Source organism: Vidua macroura, chromosome 9 (assembly GCF_024509145.1).
Source record: "Vidua macroura isolate BioBank_ID:100142 chromosome 9, ASM2450914v1, whole genome shotgun sequence".
In the NCBI taxonomy this organism is placed as follows: domain Eukaryota; kingdom Metazoa; phylum Chordata; class Aves; order Passeriformes; family Viduidae; genus Vidua; species Vidua macroura.
Window position 1 is genome coordinate 21,019,262 of NC_071579.1, and position 20,555 is coordinate 21,039,816.

Sequence of the window (20,555 nt, forward strand, 5' to 3'; positions counted from 1 at the left end):
GATCTCGCGAGGTTTCGGCGCGCTCCCCCCGAGCACGATGCCGCGCAGGAATGTGAAAGGCGCGCGCCCGCCGCCATTTTCTCTCTTTCTTGGCAGACAGCGGCAGCGGCCGGAGCGGCGCCGGGGAGGCCATGGCGGACTATTCCACGGTGCCCCCTCCTGCCGCGGGCGCGCCCGGGGGAGGTGGCGGCGGGGCTGGAGGAGTGAACGATGCCTTTAAAGACGCGCTGCAGAGGGCTAGGCAGGTGCGTATCATTCCGTGGAATCAATGGGGTCCCGGGGCCCGGAGGCCGCGGTCTCGGAGCCGCGGGAACAGTGAGGGCGCTGCGCGCTCGGCTCTGGGGAGCGGGGGCCCCTTCGCCAGCGTGTGTGTGTTGGGGGGAGCTTTGTCCCGTCCCCACGCCCCTTTTGCGCCACCAGCCCGCCCTGGGCCGCGAGGTATTTGTGGCCCCGTTCCGCCATTGCCCGCGAACAGCTCCGCGATCGGCCCGAGGGGGTTCGGCGGTGAGAGGAGCGGCCCCGCGGGATCCCTCCCCGACGGCGGGGAGGCGAAATCTCGGCGGGCGAGTAGCGGCGCGTTATCGGGCCCGGCCCGGCGGAGGGATGGAGGGCGGCGGCTCCGCGGCGCGGGCCGTGTTGTGGCGCCCGCGGCGCCCGCAGCCTGCTCGGACCGGTTGGGCAGCGCCGCGGCCTGCGGGGCGAGGGCGGCCCTTGCGGAAGCTCTTTATCCCGCAGTTTTATTTGTAGCTCCTGCACCACAGGCGATGTTTTCGTCGCTTCTCGGGCGAAATGTTCGCCTTGTCTGTTAATAAGCGGTCGCGGTTTTGGCAGTATTTGAAGACCTGGTGTGGTCGGGTTTTGAAATTGTTTGGCCGGTGAGGCCCTGCCGTGAGATACAGTGTTTGGCGAAGAACGCGTAGGGAAAGAAAATATCCGTTTAGGAAAAAGGTTTTGGTGTTTAAAGGCCAAGTTTTCATTGGGATTTTGTTTGTAGATGGGGAAAATTTAGGAGGCTCTACTGCTGAAATGTGAGCACAAGTCTTTAAAACATTGAACAAAACTGGTTTTGGCCTTTTATTTAATGATTTGGGGTCATTTTAATGCGCATTGTTTAAATCCCTGAAATCTTTTAGAAGACATGAAATAAACATGGGCCGAATTAAATATTTCTTTTATTGGCTCACATCTGCCTTTTGTTTAGATTGCAGCAAAAATTGGAGGAGATGCTGGCACAGCAATGAATTCAAACGACTACGGTTATGGAGGGCAGAAAAGACCTCTTGAGGATGGAGGTACGCACTCATTCCTGCTGCATTTATTTTTGTGGAGTATGGCCACTGTGCTAGAAAGACTGCAGGTGGTGTTTTTGTTTGTGGAATCTTTTTTTTTTTTTTTTCATAGCAGAGCATTAAAACATTTTGTTTCCCTCATAGATCATGACATATTTTTTCATTTTCTGTTTAGTGGGAAAGTTTTAAGTCATTGTGCTCTAACCTGAAGTGAATGTAAGCCTATTTTACAGTATTTTAAATGTGGCTTAAGTGCTGCAAATATAAAAATGCGTGCTGGGGAAAGAGACAGAAATATTCTGGTTACAAAATGCCTATGCAGGTGTCATTGAAGTCTTTTGTGGTTCCGTGGGATTGGCTGCAACTTGTAAATTGCAATTAGAGTAGGAAGTGCTCCTGAAGCTGGTTTATTTCATTACCTTTATTACTGCACGGTTTTAAATAAAAGTATTAATGCATTTCATTGTAAAACTTGGAACATAGGACTTAAAAAAACACAGGAAAGTAAGTTTTCTACCTTAAAAACACTTTTGTGTAGTGTAATAGTTCAGCCTACAGCATATGTGAACCCTGATAAGATCATACTTAAATCCTCTGACTTGTTGCAGCTTTTTGGATTTGCCTTACACTGCAGTAAAGTTTTCTCGTGAAACGTGTGTGTGTCCTCTTCTGTCTCTTACAGAGCATCCACTTTGAACTTAACAGGGTTTGATATGGTTAATATACACACCAAATCCTAGCTAAATTACAGGAAGAAATCTTTGAGCTTGCTGAAATGTTCTCATAGGTCTCACAAAAGAGAAATGCCTTTTTTTCCTTTAAGAGGATTGAAACTCAGTCTACAGAATGTAACTAAGGTTTTATATCAGGAGTTCTTGTATCCTACAGTAAAGTTTTTTTTTCTATTAAAGGTGAGGTTTTTAATATACAAAAATGAGCTAATGATGCTTCAGATGATATATGTAATGTATTCTTTTTATTTTATGTGTAGATGGCTCTTGGACAAGTCCGAGCAGTACAACACACTGGGAGGGAATGCCCTCTCCTTTTAAAGGCAGGAATTTTTATTTATTACCTGTGTTTAGTATGTAAACATGACATAAACTAGTGGATCTTTCTGGATTGACAGAAATATTTCTTGGAATATGTGGCTGAGTTTTTGCTGCACATAAATTATGATGGTTCATACAGCCTTTATTTTGGGGTGGGAAGGAAGCATCTGAAGTATTATCTTTTCAGATATAGGTTTATGATGCCTTTTATTTCTCTACTGTACAGAAAGGATTTGGACAGTAGTGATGTAGTTACTTTGAATCTGCTTTTTTTTTTCCTGAAGTTTTATGCTATGAAATGCTTGATATTTGGATAGGGATTTCATATCAACATTCAGATTGAGATTGCATTGCCATGGGATACTGTTGTATTTTCAGATGTTTGGTCTAGATTTGTGGTCATTGTCAGAATTATTTTTTTAAGTTATAGCTGATTTTTGTATGGATTTCATTTTTTTTTCTTTTTTTACTATAGAAGCATCATTAGCTTGAGCAGCCAACAAAGCTCAACTTTGTTCCTTGTCTTAGTTGAGTTTCAGTGACTGGGTATTTGTGAGCTATCTACACACAGTGCATTCTGAAAGCTGCCTTTTGTTAAACTAATAGATACATGGAAAAACCTAACATCTTTTCAGCTGTACTAACCAAGTGCTGAGTGTTCGTGAGATTCTTTCTTTTATTCAGATGATCAGCTCCCTGAAATTGGAGGAGGAAAAAGAAAGGAAAAAAAAAAGGGGGGCTGAAATACACTGGAAATGTACAATTCACAGTAAAAGGCTTAAACACTTCTTGAATTTCTTGGCAAAAAAAATTTAAAAAATCTTAATTTTGCAGATCAACCAGATGCTAAGAAAGTTGCTCCCCAGAATGACTGTAAGTAATTTTTCTTTTGTTGCCAAAAAAACCCTAAACAAGTGTAACATTGTCAGAACAACAGTTTGAAAGTGTTCTGGTAGGTGACACTTGAATAAGTGAGATCCAAAAAATGGCTGGGGGTTTGTCTTATATTGTTGAAGCAGCAGGAGTCTGCTTGGTAAAACTGACAGTGGTGGTAGCTACAGTTCAGAGTCTTATGATTATTAAACCTTTTGGTAACACTTCTTTAAACTTGGACAAAAGTTTGATACAATTGAGTTTTGTTATCAAAGGAGAAGTTTAAGTTGTAAGCTATACCACTTGTTTGAATTTAATTTTAATATTTGTTTATAGCTTTTGGAAATCAGCTACCACCGATGCATCAGCAGCAAAGGTAAGAGTTACACTGTATCTTACATAGGATTTTTATTGAAACAAAGCAGTTCCAAGCAATTTTTCTGAAAAAATGGTATCAACACATGCAGCATTCATTCTGTCTTTCTGTGCAAAGTCAGACACTTAAAATGTATCTACATTGCTCTCCCTTTCTTTGTCCACAGCCTAGGCTGTGGATTGAGCTTAATAAAAGGAAAATATGTTGGCTGTTTTTTACTACTCAGCATAGGTAGCATAGCTAGAAGTTGGAAGCAGATCTGAAGAGAAAGGGGGTGATGCCATCTTGTAAACAAAAGGCAAAGCTGAGTGACCTAAAACCAAATAAAATAATTCAGACTACAACTCCGTTGTTTTCTCCACTAATTTCTTGCCTAAATGACCAGATCCAGCTATTATTCTTGTGCTTTGGACAGTTCTGAAATACCAAAATTTGCAGCATCCTTTGATGGTATACAGATGAAACTTCAAATGCTACAGTAGCCTTTTCTGCACATCTGTTAATAAAGAGGGTGAAGAAAAACTTCTGACTGATTTGTATCATGCTTGAACCTTTTGTGTCATCTCTGTGTGTTGTCAGCTTATGTAGAACTGTGCTTGCATAATGACTTCTAAAGTTAACGGGAGGCAAGTAAGGCAGGCTGATGGTGGGGCAGTCGCTTGCTTTAGTTTAATGGGAGGATGTATGTAAATGTAATGCTAGTTTGGTCTCTGCATGGTCATGTCTTTTGTTTAACATTGGCTGTAGGTCTGTGATGACAGAGGAGTACAAAGTTCCAGATGGGATGGTTGGATTCAGTAAGTAGCATGGGTGTGCTCTTGTAGTATAGTGGGGATGTTAGCAGATGCTGTTAGTACAAATAACCTTTCTGTGTTTTCTTTCTCCAAGTAATTGGCAGAGGTGGAGAGCAGATCTCACGGATACAGCAAGAGTCTGGCTGTAAAATACAGATTGCACCTGGTAACTATTTGTGAGGGGGTTTAACTTGTCTGTCTGGGGGAATGGGGGTGTGATTGGTAGGAAGTCCAGAAGACTGCTCATTGCTTCTCATTGCCTGAACTTTCATTTAAGATACAGGTTTATTTTTTGTGCTAATCATGACTATGATAAGGTAAAGAAATGCAAAATGGGATACAATGATTATTCTGCTTCATTAAATATGAAATTCCAGTAGTTTGTTTATTATGGTTAATTCCATAATCTCTTTCTGACTTAACACTGCTGATAAGGTGGTTTTATTTTATGATTACAGATAGTGGAGGCCTGCCTGAAAGATCATGTATGCTAACTGGAACACCAGAGTCTGTTCAGTGAGTATTTTTAACTGATGTCAGGATCGTAATCATGATTTTACTCTCATGACAGCTGTCCTGACACATGTGGTAGAATATATACTTGCTTTTGTCCGCTGTTGTGGTAGTCATTACAAGTACAGATGTCCTTACTTTGCATGCTGAATCAAACAGCAGCTTTTGTTCTGAATTAAGCTTTGATGGGTGTAACTATACCAGGGACCTTGAGGAGGTAACTTCATTAAATATGATTGGTGAAGGACCACCTTTTGAATTCCAGTATTGGGGTGATTGTATTATTTTGCAGTTAGTTTTTTTGCATTACTTTTGCAGATTGATTGAGATTGCTTCGTATTTCATAGTTATAATAACCATAATTCTTTTGCAGAAACTATTCAAATTTTAAAAATTGCTAAGCAGAATAGGTGTGGGCAAGTGGTACTTGCAGGTATATGTTTTTATAAATGTGTATTTTCTTTCACAGGTCAGCAAAAAGATTGCTTGATCAGATAGTTGAAAAGGGAAGACCTGCACCTGGATTTCATCATGGTGATGGACCTGGAAATGCAGTCCAAGAAATTATGATTCCAGCAAGTAAAGCAGGATTAGTTATTGGGAAAGGTGGAGAGACAATTAAACAATTACAGGTATATATGTATCATCATTTAAATATGATGGTACTGAATCTGGATTTGAGTGAGTATTGACTTCCCTTTTGTCAAATAGGAGCGGGCAGGTGTCAAAATGGTCATGATTCAAGATGGTCCACAGAACACTGGTGCAGACAAGCCCCTTAGAATAACTGGAGATCCTTATAAAGTTCAGGTAAGGAGTGCCTCACAATTGAGAGCATTTCAAAATCCGTTCAGATGTTGCAGTACCTAAACAAACTTCTGTTCTTCTTTCAGCAAGCCAAGGAAATGGTGCTGGAGTTAATTCGTGATCAAGGTGGCTTTAGAGAGGTGCGCAACGAATATGGGTCAAGAATAGGAGGAAATGAAGGGATAGACGTAAGCATGGTTGAAAAACTTGTTCACTGTATTTTGAGATGTTAACTTTAAAATGTTAAGTTGGGTAATACCACTGAAAGCTTTTAACCAGATTTCAAAAGTAGTTGTGGCATGTAAGTATATTGCTTGATCATTGCTGAATTTACGACACTAAATGAGGTGCAGCATTCACTTTACATTGCCAGCAGTTATGATCAATTTCAAGTAGCTGAAGTTTTTTATCAAATAAGCAAGTAAATTTTATGGTCAAGTATATAATGTTACAACATTATTGAAAATTGGCCTTTACAGAACTTATTTAAGGCCAGCTATTAATGCAAGTCACAAGCTAGTAACTGTTCATCAGGGAGAGGCTTAAAGCTTCATCTGCTAGAATCTGCATTTTAGATACTCTATACATTCTTTTTTATTTTTTTTTTTTCTGAAAAGCATAAAATCCACTGGAATTGCTACCACTATGAGAACTTCTAAAGCATAGGACCACTTTCTTTTTAATGGTTTAGTCCAGTATGTGCTAGGCTTGTGACTTGATAATAAAAAATTCCATCCTTGAAAAAGCCTGAAATGGCATTGGTCTTGCCCTAGTTTACAGCTCTAACCCTTTCATTATGTGGATTTTTTTGCAATATCTGTGTCATCAGCATATCTTGTTTGGGGTTATTTTTTAGGTTCCAATACCACGATTTGCTGTAGGTATTGTAATTGGAAGAAATGGAGAGATGATTAAAAAGATCCAGAATGATGCTGGTGTTAGGATCCAGTTCAAGCCAGGTTTGTAACACATTAGTAAGTTTTTGTGACTTAAATGTGAATATACTGAATTGCATATACTGGAATATTTCATTTTTATTCCAGATGATGGAACAACTCCAGATAGAATAGCCCAGATCACAGGGCCTCCTGACAGATGTCAGCATGCTGCAGAAATTATTACAGATCTCCTTCGCAGTGTTCAGGTTGGGTAACATTGTTCAGTGTTTAAAATCTCCTGCACACCCTTTGGAAAGACCCAAAGTTTTCAAAAAGTGTGTGTAACTAGAGAAAATAATTTAGTTGTGCCATTTGAATCTACTTCAAAGTTTGGTCTGAAATATGAATGTTTACAGTTACAGTTTTGCAAGTGACCATACTGATTCTCAGTCATGGCATTTCTTGATGTGGCTGGTTTTAGAGCTGCTGCTTCTGTTTTGTGTTAATAGCTAATATGCTTTTACTTTTGCTTGTAATCAGTGTTTAAAAGCTTGTTGTTAGATGAGCCCCACTGCTGCATTTACAGAAGGCAGACAAAGATTACATCTTTGTATGTGTGGAATTTCTCCTTGCTTCTGTATCCTTTCCTCCTTCATCTTCCATGTGCAGAATTGTACAGAACATTTTTTAGAATGTAATTTAGGTCTTCCTTAAAAGGTACTGCTTTAACTACCATAATTGTCTGAGTAGCGAATCAGTTTTTTCTTAACAATGATGTCATGTAACTTGTTTGTATTATTTGTTTGCAATAATTTTACAGAACATGCTCATTTGTTGCTGCTTCTTTTTAGGCTGGTAACCCTGGTGGACCAGGACCTGGTGGTCGAGGAAGGGGTAGAGGCCAAGGCAACTGGAACATGGGGCCTCCTGGTGGATTACAGGAGTTCAATTTTATTGTCCCTACTGGCAAAACTGGATTAATCATTGGAAAAGGTAATATATCTTATTTATGTACATTGTATGTTACTTCAAAAATCATTCAGCTCTGTTTGGACAAATACCATGCAACAGAGATGTGTGATGAGCATGATGCTAATAAAGCCGAGGTTGTATGTTCAATCCCTGTACAGACCTTTCACTTTAGAGTTGGAATCCATGATCCTTGTGGGTCCCTTCCAACTCAGAATATTTTGTGGTTCTATGATTTTTTTTTTTAATTTTTAATTGCACAATTTCCCCTGTTTTGAAGGCTTTGTATATACTAATGGTACACATAATTTCTCTGGATCCTGTAAGAGAAGGAGCCAGTTACCTTGTCAGCCTCTGTGGGGCTTTTTTTGTCATTTGCCCCTTTTATAGGGGGGTTGGGTTATAAGTTTATATTTACTGATAACCATACATGTCAGATGTTACTAATCTAAAATTAGATGTTTACATAAATAAAAAATACATACAACATTGTATGAATTCTTTGCTGCTGTTCCTGAGTAACATTTTTATAGCCTTTATAAAATATTTTACTTGTTTATTGCCATTAAAGCTCTATGCTGCATTGAAGAGGTTTTATTTGAATTGTTGGAATGTTCTTGAACAGCTCATAAGAATAGGTGCCTTTTCATGTCTTCTTGGCTTCCATGCAATTGACTTTCTCTGATGTGAATGAGTATTTTTTGCTTTGATGCACATCATAAAAACTCTGTGTTGCATTGTAGGTGGTGAAACTATTAAAAGTATAAGCCAACAGTCTGGTGCTAGGATAGAGCTTCAGAGAAATCCTCCACCTAATGCCGATCCAAACATGAAGATGTTTACTATCCGTGGAACACCCCAGCAAATAGATTATGCACGACAACTTATAGAAGAAAAGATTGGAGTGAGTGGATAACTGCTTTTTTGTTTACTATTAGAGCTAAACAGAGCTGAAAGCAAGTGTCCTTTGTGGAGATTTCTCTTTCCTTTCACTTCCCAGAGTAATTTAATCAGATGATAAATTTATGATAATGGTCATCTGGATTTAAAGTAATATAACAAAATCTTGAAATGGAAACAGTTCATCTCTTCAATATCTTACAATGTCCTCTTGAAAATGCCAATTTTGTGTATATGAAAAATTGTTAAGTTCAAAGATGTCAATGATACTAAATTGTGTGTATTGTTTTTCAGTCCCAGTATGTTTGGGTAAATTTCTAATTGAAGTTACACCTTCAGTTTCACAGCACTTTTGTTTGCATTTGTGTGCATTTTATCAAATTTACTAGAGGCTTTTTGTGCCTGATCTTACAAGCAGGTTTAGTTAGTCAGATTTAGATGTATTGATTTATTTTAGAACTGACAGTCTTGTTAGGAGTGTGGGGAGTTTAGTGCAACTTGTGAAAAATCTGTAGGTTTTTTGTAAAATCCTTCATTTCCTCAAGAAGGAACTGAAATAAATGCAGGTTTTTAGTTGCTATTACTGCCACAACTGCCTTTAACTACCTCTAAGCCTAATCAAACTTTAAATAGCCTGTTTTCTGCAGGAACTGTCTCTAAAACCGGTCAAACTTTTTAGACGTTGAGTGTTCAGATAAATGCTTTTAAAATGCTGAAAAATGGAGAACCTCAACCTTGAGGTTTCATCTCTGTCCCACCCTTGTTACAGGGTCCAGTGAATCCATTGGGTCCACCTGTTCCCCATGGTCCCCATGGTGTTGTTCCTGGCCCTCATGGACCTCCTGGACCACCAGGTCCTGGTGCTCCCATGGGACCATATAATCCAGCTCCTTATAACCCAGGCCCTCCTGGTCCTGCACCTCAGTAAGTATTGCTTCAGCTGACTTTCTTCTGTGTGGGGTGACCCTGGGACTGCCTTTCACCATGTATGTATGATCTTTTATAGTGGTCCTCCAGCTCCATATGCTCCACAGGGATGGGGAAATGCTTATCCACACTGGCAGCCACCAAACCCACCAGACCCAGGTAAGAAATGAACAGCTGTACTGTAGTGTTGGAATATTTCAAGTACATCCATTCTGTCCTTAGAAAGTATATGCATCGTACAGTTCACTTGTGTTACACTCCTAAAGCTGAAAAGCTCCTGTTTTTCTGGCTTTTTTTCACTGATTGTCAGTTAACTTATGTTTTGCACTCCATATGTGGCTTGTGAAATGTTGAAATTAATTGTTACAGTTTGAGTATGTTTTTTTACAAATGTTATTGATACTGCATCACTATTTATGATACTTTTGCAAGTCTTGGTTCATTGATTTTGTGCAATTCAGTTTTTCTTAAAATTGATGCTTTTGCATAAAGTTCTGTAATAAGGATGTCTTTTCTTTAATAGTAAATGACTTGTATTTTATTTTAAACAGTCTTTACCAATTTGTCTTTTTGCAGTTAATGCTATTATATTTCTAGGTTTTTTTCTGTTACAATTACTTTTAAGAGTCTGATACACCAATGTATTTTGTTGAGTCCCTTTTGAGGGTTAAAACCTTGGTGAATTGCTGTTAATGCAGTAAAACTAGTTAGAGTTGTGTATTTTGAGCTTTAGCTTATAATAGTTTTGTATTTTCTTCTGAAACCTATCTTTGTAGAATTTGTTTCTTCTATTTCTGTTTATCTTTGTCGAGATTGGGAGTTCTTACTTAATTGCAACTTCCAAAGTTGTAGTATCCTGCTTTTCTTTAAGTTTACATCCTTTGGTTGGACTAGAGGATATGGGGAAATGGAACATCAGCCACAGAAGGCATGGTAAGGCTAGATGCTTGAGTTTGTGGTACCTCATTTGTTTGAGGTGGAGTTTCCTCAGAATTTGAGCCAAAAGATCTCGATTATATTTTTGTTATCAATGACAGATATTTTATGATAGCTACTGTTCCTGGCACAGGTTCCATTAGTGGAGAAGGGGACTCCATGTATGTATCATGTTACATCTTTGCAAAGAGCTGTTGCTGGTTTTAGTTCCCAAACTTCTGCACAAGGTAGCTCTGCATGTACTCAGTTCAGTATTTAAAATGCCTGCTGACTTCATTTAGAAATAGAATGGCTCAAAGTGATTTAGTCTCAGCATAGCAAAAGTATTTAATGCAAAAACACTGCTAAAAAGTTACAGCCTGTTTCACACCACCATTTTTATTCTTCTGAAGTTACTTGTCTACATAAAGGCTGTGTAAGAAAAAATGGCAAATATTCCCTTGATGTCATCTTGATGATTCTGTAACTGTTTTTTGATAAATATTTTTCTTAAAAATGTAATTAAGTTCTCATATTTGGAGTTGAAGTTGGTGTTTCTTTCGACTAGCATTTCTTTGAATGATTTTTCTACAGTTTTCACTTAGCTACTCATTCCAGTGTAACAAATGGGTTTTCAGAGGTGCTTTCTCCAGAACCGTGCTTGCCCTTGTCATGTGGAAGTGGAGCTAGTTACTACAGTCAAAATTTCTTTGGAATTTTAATGAATCCAGCTCTGTGTTCTTCTACTCTAGAGAAGTAGCTAAGGAGAAGGAGGGGCAGTAATTGACCAATGGCTTATTTGATATTTGCAGGTAACCTTAGAATATAGGAAGTGTTAGTTTAAATCCACTATTGTTGATGGAAGCAGTGCAATTTAAAACAGAAAGCAGTGTGTTAACAGTTTTTTTCTGTGTGCATTTGAAGTGGTTACATTTTACTTTTGTCACAGGATTTCATTTAGCATTAATTTGTTGTTCTGGGTTTCTTCTTGAATGCCTTTTTCAGGAGAATTCTTCATCTTCCATTACTCACTGCCTTACCTGTTTCATGTTTAGGGAGGATTGTATTTCCATTCCCATGTGTAGTTACTCTAAAGTATCAGTGTGTCCATGTCCTTTTGTGAAATTCTCTCCTCACTTGGCTGAGTTTCTTTGCAGATACTTTTATTCTTTAAGACTGCAAATACTGCTTGCAAATATATGCTGGTTGTATAAAACATATTATGTTCTCTAATAGTAGATTTTCAGGTATTGTGGATTATCAATCTTGTAATGTAATCAATCTGTGATTCAGCAAGAATAAGCCATTCCTAAAGGCTAAATGTGAGAAACAGAGAAAAAAAACCCTAGGAAGCAGCATCATTGGCCTACCTAGATGTAGATAAAAATAAGGAACCATGGAGATAGATGCAGAAGATGCAACTGTTCCCATTATTTTTTATACTAAAAAGCTGTAAGTAAACAGTGATGCTTAATAGCCATGTATGGGGATTCAGGTTCTTAAAATGCTGTGTGTTTCTCTATTTTACTGTTACCTTAAAGTTTAACTGACAAGCATTGCAAATACCTAGTAAGTCTTGTATTCTTCTGTTTCAGAAATATGTATTTGGCATGCCTCCTCCACCGGTGCCAGTGTCATTAGCGTGAGGTTCTAACAAAAGTAAAACCACTGAAATTGTTTGGTGCTAGAATGATTCATTGCTGCTGCCATTTATTGAGATGACTGTTTAAATAAACTTGAGAAATCTGTTTCTGTTTACCACATTTAAGATTAATAAGTGGCATTGTAGTAGTAAAGGTTCTGAAATTATTTTATTTCACCTTAAAGTACACTTTGTACAATACATTGGTCTGAAACCTGATCAAAAGTTTATGCTAGAAAGAAAAAATACTTAAAGGATGTACATGGATATTTTGTTTAGATGAATTTTTCCTTGGAGGAAAATAAGAATGCCCAGGGCAGGATTAATTGAGGACAGCATTCTGTTCATAGTAGTGCTATTATAAATGCTTCTGTTCTGTTTTCATAGGTAAGCCAGGAACAGATCCCAATTCAGCAGCATGGGCAGCTTATTATGCTCACTATTATCAGCAGCAAGCACAGCCACCACCTGCAGCCCCTCCTGGTGGACCAGCTACAACCCAAACCAATGGACAAGGTAGATACTGAGTGAAATGGACACATTTCTCATTGCTGGAGGTGTAAATACCCCATTATTTCTTACTGTTGTCCTCTTGTGTCAGGTAAATTTAATTTAAATAGCTGGTTTTCTTGGAAAACTTGCTTATAGCCTTCAATATTGCTTTTCTTAATTTCAGCAGTAACAAGGGTAATGTATTTATCTTGGAATGTACTCCAAAGAGAATTTTGCTGCAATGTGGGCTGACTTAATGGCTACATGGAGCAGTCATAAATAAAAATGTAATGAGCTAAGCTGTTGATTGTCATTTGCTTAAATGGTTGCATCACTTCCCTTAGGTTTAGGGCAATTACAGTTGTGGTATTTAGTTTTGTTATTTTAATTTTTGTGCCTGGCTGAGGCTTACCACTTGAATTTTGGTATTTTGTATTGCTAGTGGTATGCACTTCCTGAATCTTGAAAACATGTCTTGTTTACTAGAAGTTTCTAATTGTAGTAGCTTGTACCACAAAGGTTTGTAGTGTCAGATTTGAGTCATGTGGGACTGTTACTGAAAATTTCAGTTGATTATTTGGATTATGTGTGAAACAAGCTCCAGTAATTTTAGTTTAACTATTTTTAATGTAATTCAGGAGATCAGCCAAATCCAGCACCAGCAGGGCAGGTTGACTATACCAAGGCCTGGGAGGAGTACTACAAAAAAATGGGTAAGTGTAGGGGTTTTTCTGTTGTTTTTTTTCTGTTCCACATTCACAGTGGAATGTTTTAGGAGACTTGTATATTTTGTTGGATGAGATGGGGACTTTTACCCCCCAAAAATTGAAAATGCATAGTCATGTGTCTTATGACCAAATGCTGCTGAAAAACAGACTTTAAATTTTGTGTTGTTTTTAGGCATTTCAGGGTACTCAGGCTAGTAATCACTTTACAAAAATACTTCAGACTTAATGAGATTTTTTTTGATCATAGGGAAAGAGCATCTTTTAAATGTTTCAATTTGAGTATTTTAAAGTACATTTCCTAAGTTTTGAAGTTCACTTTGATCTACTTTATGAAGCTGTTGTTTTTCTCATTTGGTAGTTGTTTCCCAATTCTCTTCAGATTACATATGATTTTTTTTTTTCTTATACTATGCTTTCTGTGTTTCAGGTTACTATACTAAAGCATCATAATTAGCTTTCATTTATACTGTGCCTTTTTAAAATAATATTTTCTTTGCAGCACTCTAGAGCTGCATAAACTGTAGATTATATGTTGTTGGTAGCTTTTTTTATAAAAATGAAATGAATGTGCTGGTTAACTTGATTATTTCATTGTTTTGTGTGTAAGGAAGGAGTATGTGTTTTTTATGCACTGGCAGAAGGTGTCGTTACCTTATAAATCATGGTCATGTTCTGCCCATGGTGTCCTGCCATGGATACTGCAGGACATGGACTGGATACTGAGCTCCAGTGGGCTTAGCAATGCCAGTGCTTTCCCAGGTATCTCTGACTAGACAGACAGTAGCAGCTGGTCTGGGATGATCTTTGTCTGCAGGGGAGGGTTTGGTGGCTGTTCTGCCAGCTTCCAACTGCACTCAATTTTCTCATGGAATATTAAAAGCATTCAGATTTAAGATTAATAACATGCATAATTCCTCTCACCGACCTTCCACTGTATTGATAATTATTTGCCAAGACATAGCTACCTTTATTTTTTATTTTGGTGCAGTATAAGCGATGAATTCTACAGAAAATATATAATGAGTATTTAGTTGAACAACTGTGCATCAGACTAAGAAAATTACAACTCCCAAACATGTAATTTCTAAGATGATAGGCCTTCCCATTTTTCTTCCTGGTTCATTCAGCTATTTCTTTTCAATTTACTGTCTCTCTTAGTTTGGCTCACATTCTGAAATGCAGACTTGTGGGTGGCTTTCACTTTTTTTAAAATAATTTGTTGGTAGGTGCTTGGCAATCTTTCTAATTTGCTGTCTTGGAAAGCAAAGAAAGTCTGGGTTGCACTAGTCTTGCACAGATTAAATAATAGCAAGTTAAAAGGTGTTGGGATAGAGTTTATGGGAGCAGTTCCAAAGAGGAGTGTGAGCCAAAAAACACATTGTGAGATAAAAAATAATTGCTTTTAAAATGCAAACTGTAAAAAATGCCAAAACAGTCAAATAAGAGAAAAAACACAAGGGCAGTTCTCATCTTAATGCTTTTTTCTAGTTCAGATTGAGTTCTTTGCTCTTGATGGCTGGACCTACATAACTCATCTGTAAATCATGAGAACTTTTTGCTGCAGAATCTTGATGTGGTAGAGACCATTTCTCTTTAAAGCCACTTGGAAAAGAGGAATTCAGCTGGAGTTGACGTAATGCTAAATGGTGCTGGTTTTCCCCACCTCATTAACAGTAGAAGGTCAGTAGAAGACCTGATGGACAGGAAGGCTGTCCAACAGCAAGTTCTTGTGGTCTCCAGGCTTTCCAGTACCATTTGTGCTTCCTGTAGTACTCCTATCTTCTGTCTCCATTAACTTGTGGTAAAGGAGGGGAATTACAAGTCACTTGCTCTTTGACAATTTAGGTTTTTCACAACATAGAACTGAAATTCAGACTTGCTGAGCCCAGTCAGTTCTATTTTTGCTACTGAAAAAGAACCTATTTTGATAATCCTTGTGGGAAGCTGAACTACTTGGCAGTGATACTGCAGTTGGTGTTTTGGATTTTCTCATACTTAAGAATGAGTGATCCAAAAACCCTGTAACACTCCAGAATATGCCCATCCAAACATTTAGAGTATTTTCAGAGTGGCTTTCTACTGGTGTGATACGACTCTGCTAATCATAGAGAACACTTCACTGTATTTTTCACTGAACAGTGACTTGAATGAATATTAACCTGTTTTCCGACTCAGAAATACAGTGGCAGAGTCCATCTCCTTTTTCAGAATCTTGTTTCAGCGCCTGCTGCATTGAGTAGCAAATACTCCAAAAAGTCTCTCATGGATAACAGTTCCCTTTAAACATGGAGTCATGATGATTAGTAAATGTCACTATCAGAATTTTTTAATTTATCATTTAAAGTCATTCCCATATATTGTGGGCTTGGCATACAGTTAAATGATCCCATAATGAAATAGGAGCATTTTTAAAAAGATTCCTCATTATTATAGTGGGAAAGAAAAAACAGTTTGCTCTTACTAGAATCACCCTTGATAATGTTGAACTGTAAAATCTGCTGGTGTTTCCTTTCTCAGCCCACCTTAAAGGGGAGGTTTTCTGTTTCTTTTATTTCCTTTGTATGGAGTTGATCAGGATTACCCAGAAGTGTTCTGGTTGAATTTGGATATTAACGAGCAGATGCTGCTTAGTGCAGCTTGTACACTGAAAGGAAGCTTGGGCTAAACTGCTGAATTCATGTGTAGGTTCAGAAGTACTCGCAGTACTTAGTAGGAAACAGTGCACCTAAAATACCCATCAGGACAGAAATCCAGTCTGACATCCTTGAGTAGATGTTAAATTTCCTTTATTTGATTTATTTGAATTGCAGTGCTGCCTTGACATAGTTGGCTGAATATTCAAAGATTCTTGGGTCATAATGCACAAAAAACCCTTCTCTTTGACATTCAGTTGTGCTGACAATAATTTATAAGTACAGTTATTATCTCAAAGTAATGGTGAAACTGGGAAGAGTGTATCCTGGATAATTTGTAACCATATTAAAGGTAGTTTTTTAAAAATAATTGATCAGTGTAAATTTTAAGTTGTGGCATGTTACAAGTTGTAAAATGTGATAACAGCTCTAAAGATTTGAAGAAATTTAAGATCTTCTAGAAATTCCATTGCTGTATAAACCAAAATAAAAGATGGATAGACTTTCAGAGCCTACCTGCAGTGTAAGTGGAAAAAACTAAGTTTTAAGGAGAGTTGGAAAATGGAACGTTGTATTTTGATGATTCTCAGGATTGTGCTTTGCCAAACGCTCACTTTCTCTGCTCACACTTTATGTTTTTGAGAGGATTAGAAGCTACACATGTGCAGGAGTAGTGTGAATAGCTAGGATTCTTCATGTGAATTTCCTTTGTTAAGTATTTAAAAAAAAATAACCAAACAAAGCCTTCTGCCTGATACTCTGGAAAACACTTCATTAGAATTTTTGATACTCATGTTCCTCAGAAAGTTGCTCAGTGGTCTTGTATTCAAATAAAAGGTGAGGTGGTTTCAGGTAGGATAGAAGCCCTCATCATGTAGAAGCTGCCCCTTTCTGTTGATAACAGAATAGACAGTTGGGTGCACATGGAATTGTACAGGGCGCAGGCTTGCATTTTGCTTGGGTTTATTTCCTGTGGGGTGATGTGGTGATCTGTTTTTGTTTGGTTTGGGATTTTTTTTTTCTAGTATCTTAGAAAAAACTTGCAGAGGTAGTGGTTTTTTGGTAGTATCCTAATTCTGACTGTAGAACTTTTGATTTGAAAAATAACCCGTTAAGATTGTAAATCAGAAGTATCATAACACAGTAATAAAAGTTCTGGTTTGGAAGTTCAGGAGACTTGAAATAAAGCACTACGTACAAAACCCTTCTGTCTAGATGCCTGCAAGTGTGTGTGGACAGATGTTTAGGTAGAGCATAGAGAGTGTTGCTTTACTTGGAGTTTTGTACATTTTGTAGTGGTAACTGCAAAAACACCTCTCAGAAATTGTAAAGATTAGTGGTACTAAGAGGGGTGTATTTGGCGTTTCTGAAGTTGGAGGAAAAAGAAAGTAAAGATGTCTGTGACAGATCTCCTGTGGAAGAACAGCACAACTGAAAGGTTGGCAGTAATTTTCTTCTGTTGTTTTGCTTGGTTTTTTAGTATGCAAAGAGTCCTTGTGTATCAGTGTGTCATTGGGATTTTAGTCTGTCAGTTCATTCTTCTGAAAGGAGAAGTAATTCTGAGCTATCTGGGAGAGTGTATTTGTACATGCTCTTGTTTCTAGAGGATTGGAACTTCCACAAAATGTGGAAGCAAGTTTCAGGACTGTATTCTGTAGTGGAGTAAATATTTACAAAAATTATTGCACTTCTTGAAAAATGCAACCTGCAATAACTTTGTAATTGAATGAAGGATGCTAGAATTGGGGAAGTGTATGAATTAGCATCTGCTGAGCTATTGAATGCAGTCTGTAAAATAAGGTAAAATTAGTCTAGGTGGATTACAATAAGTTTTGCCTCTTGGTGTGTATTTAAATGCTACTGTTGTTTAGGTCAGCAGCCTTTAAACATGATTTGTGATAATGAATCAAGAGGCTGAAAAAACTGTCCTTACGGTTCCTCAATTTTGATTTACATGGGAATATCATTACATTAAAGTAATAGATTGAGTGTTTAGGCTTGAAAAAGCAGCCACAAGTTTATTCAGAGCCTTGAAGGAATATTGCTAGGTGATGTTTGTTAGGTGCTGAGATCTTGAAAATTTCTCATTCCTATTGCAACAACGAAGCTGTGTAATTCTAATTACTTGCAGGTCAAGCTGTTCCTGCCCCTGCTGGGGCTCCTCCGGGCGGGCAGCCAGATTACAGCGCAGCGTGGGCTGAGTACTACAGGCAGCAGGCAGCGTACTACGCTCAGACAAGTCCACAGGGAATGCCACAGCATCCTCCAGCACCACAGGTACAGTCCTAAAGTGGTTTTTGGCTGGCTTCTGTCTCAGTGGTTGTAGATATTTTTTTGCATGTCTCCTGCTTTGTTCCTTTGGGGTATGCATCTTTTTTTCTAGCAAAATAGCTATGAGAATAATGAGTAGATGACTTTGCTTACCGGTTAACTTGAGTTCTGTATCTATCCATATGTTTGGTGATTGTTTTTTTATTTAAAAAAAGAAGAAAAACTTTCTCCTCCCAGGGTTTTGAAAACCATGCAAGAAGCCACCACCATTTACATTAACCAATTTTTCTTTCTTAAAGGCTTCACTCCTGAGTTAGCTCGATTTAAAGGATTTTCTTTAACTTTTTGTGTATCTCTTATGTATCTCTTCTGCACAGGGCCAATAATAAGAAGTGGACAATACAGTATTTGCTTCATTGTGTGGGGGAAAAAACCTTTGTTAAATGTATGGATGCAGACGCCTTGATGAAGATCTTAAATTTGGTTTAAAAAATAGTGTTTTTGAAAATGTACAAAATATCTATCACTACTGATAGGAGGTAATATTTCTGTGTAGAAATGAAAAAATGGTTTGTTTTTAGTATTAGTGTAGATGTACACATTCCAGCAAATGTATTTGCAATTATGTGGTCAATGCTTTGTGATATAAATGTACTTTTTCAATGTATACTTTATCACTTTTAAAATGCCTGTTTTGTGCTTTACAATAAATAATATGAAACCTCCTGTGTCGGTAAGTTGGATATGTGGGTATATGCAGTATTAATTATAGGATTGATTTGCAATGCTGAATCAAGGTACCTCTACACAAATGAGTTGGGTTTTTTTTTTTCCCCACCCATAAACCTTGTTGAGTTTAAAAACTTGTCATTAGCATGTTTTTTCCCCTCTTGCAGAATAGCTGTAGATGGAGGATCTCTTTCATTCATTGTATTTTGCTGCCTAGCACCAGTAATTTTGATACCTTAATTTTCTTTCTACTTGATTAAAACTGCATGTGTTTAAGAAGATGATCTTTTGGCATACTTCCATTGCATTAACAGTGAAATTTCCTTTTATACATGACCACTGTTTCAGACCTGTGCAGCTGCTATAACAGATAACTTTTGTTTTTAATTGAATATTTCAAAACTGTTCCTGCATAACTATTTTACGGATTTTTTCAGACTAGTTATAAAACTTATTTTAAGTGTAATGTGCTTAAGCCTTCAGTTTAAAGTAGTCCACTTCAAAATTCAGTGTAGAAAGTCAATGTGGTAATGCATAGTAGTTACAAAAATTGCGTCTGTCCTTAAAACGCTGTTTTGTTTGAGTGATGGGAGTGGTTGAGAACTTCCTGCAGAGCAGATAACTTCTCTTTTTGTAAATATTCAAGTATTTGAATCAACTGATTATTTTTTTATATATACTTGAAACTTCTTATTGCTCTAATGCTCATACTAAAAAGCTGATTCTCTTGAAATCATATGTTTGCTCATTGCATATTTATTGGCTCTTTGCATATATTAGACTACATGCACTACAGTCTGTCTTGCCATTGTCTGTTGAAGTGCAGGTTTGATCCAGCCAGTATAGAACTAGCTCTATAGGGGTGAGGAGGACTGTGCTGTGTATCATCCTTGATTGTTCCTTCAAGGAGCATTGCACTGTAAGTACATCAGAATGACAAATTGATGAACTGCAACAGTATCTTTTTGTCAATGTTCCACATAATGCAAATGCTGTACTTGTGTGATATTATGTTGGAATACAGTGCTGGTATCTTAGGAAATCATAATTGCTTCTTAATTCAGAAACATAGGTTTGCTTATATTTATACATACACATAATCTGAGTTTTGTGGGTAAGTATTTCTGAAACTTTTAGCAATAGCTAAAGAAAATCATATTTCTGTTTTATCTGAGTAAGAGTTTCTTTCATTAGTACTTGTGAGACAGCTATCATTCAGTGTTTTAAAGTATGCATATCATAACATTGAAGTCTTTGGAACACTTGTTAGACAGCGTTGTCTTTGTCTCCAGATAGTTTGGGGATATGTAGTGATGTAGGTATGTTTTAATATAATTCTATAACTGTTAATTGCTTTAATTTTTGGAACACCATGTTGTTGCTTTGAGAATAAATTCTTTTAGGGTGGCTGCACAGAGAAGTAAAAGTTAAGGCTTGAAAACTGAAGTAGCTTTTTCAGGTAATCAGCAATGTATGTATTGTGCTGTAGAAATAGAAGGAATTATTTTTATCCCTTTTAAAATTAGGAATTTGCTGGTAGCTTGAAGAAGGCTAGGACAGTATTGCTATATTTAGTGTAGGGTATTAAGTTTAATAGTTCAGGTATTTTGCATGGTATTTTGTAGATAACCTTGCAGAATGGTGCATTTATTATGTACTAAACTGAGCAAAATTAAATTCACTGGATTCTTTATCATTCACAAAATGGAGGCTGTTGATTTTGATTCATTTAAGGTATAAAATCTTTATTAATTGCAAACAGTGCAA

General features: G+C 37.5%; 1 protein-coding gene across 15 annotated transcripts in view; it reads left to right on the forward strand.

The window, feature by feature from the left end:
- The first annotated feature begins 29 nt into the window (after nucleotides 1-29).
- FUBP1 (far upstream element binding protein 1) overlaps nucleotides 30-20,555 on the forward strand; it is a 38,445-nt gene continuing 17,919 nt past the window's right edge. For 6 of the 15 annotated variants that reach the window (XR_008438293.1, XR_008438294.1, XR_008438296.1 and 3 more), the window contains exons 1-20: nucleotides 32-245; nucleotides 1,202-1,292; nucleotides 2,281-2,343; nucleotides 3,176-3,214; nucleotides 3,551-3,590; nucleotides 4,338-4,387; nucleotides 4,479-4,550; nucleotides 4,843-4,900; nucleotides 5,367-5,529; nucleotides 5,609-5,707; nucleotides 5,791-5,892; nucleotides 6,561-6,663; nucleotides 6,748-6,848; nucleotides 7,434-7,575; nucleotides 8,295-8,455; nucleotides 9,221-9,375; nucleotides 9,458-9,537; nucleotides 12,323-12,451; nucleotides 13,066-13,140; nucleotides 17,920-18,065. Coding sequence is in view for 7 of the 15 variants with exons in the window: in XM_053984827.1 (XP_053840802.1) it covers nucleotides 132-245; nucleotides 1,202-1,292; nucleotides 2,281-2,343; nucleotides 3,176-3,214; nucleotides 3,551-3,590; nucleotides 4,338-4,387; nucleotides 4,479-4,550; nucleotides 4,843-4,900; nucleotides 5,367-5,529; nucleotides 5,609-5,707; nucleotides 5,791-5,892; nucleotides 6,561-6,663; nucleotides 6,748-6,848; nucleotides 7,434-7,575; nucleotides 8,295-8,455; nucleotides 9,221-9,375; nucleotides 9,458-9,537; nucleotides 12,323-12,451; nucleotides 13,066-13,140; nucleotides 17,920-18,065 (1,983 nt within the window). In the remaining 8 variants the exon portion in view is untranslated. Of the gene's footprint in view, nucleotides 246-1,201; nucleotides 1,293-2,280; nucleotides 2,344-3,175; nucleotides 3,215-3,550; nucleotides 3,591-4,337; nucleotides 4,388-4,478; nucleotides 4,551-4,842; nucleotides 4,901-5,366; nucleotides 5,530-5,608; nucleotides 5,708-5,790; nucleotides 5,893-6,560; nucleotides 6,664-6,747; nucleotides 6,849-7,433; nucleotides 7,576-8,294; nucleotides 8,456-9,220; nucleotides 9,376-9,457; nucleotides 9,538-11,888; nucleotides 12,080-12,322; nucleotides 12,452-13,065; nucleotides 13,141-17,919; nucleotides 18,066-18,436; nucleotides 18,530-19,609; nucleotides 19,708-20,555 lie in introns of those variants that run through there. The other 9 variants (XR_008438297.1, XR_008438298.1, XR_008438299.1 and 6 more) reach the window with 8 other exon arrangements.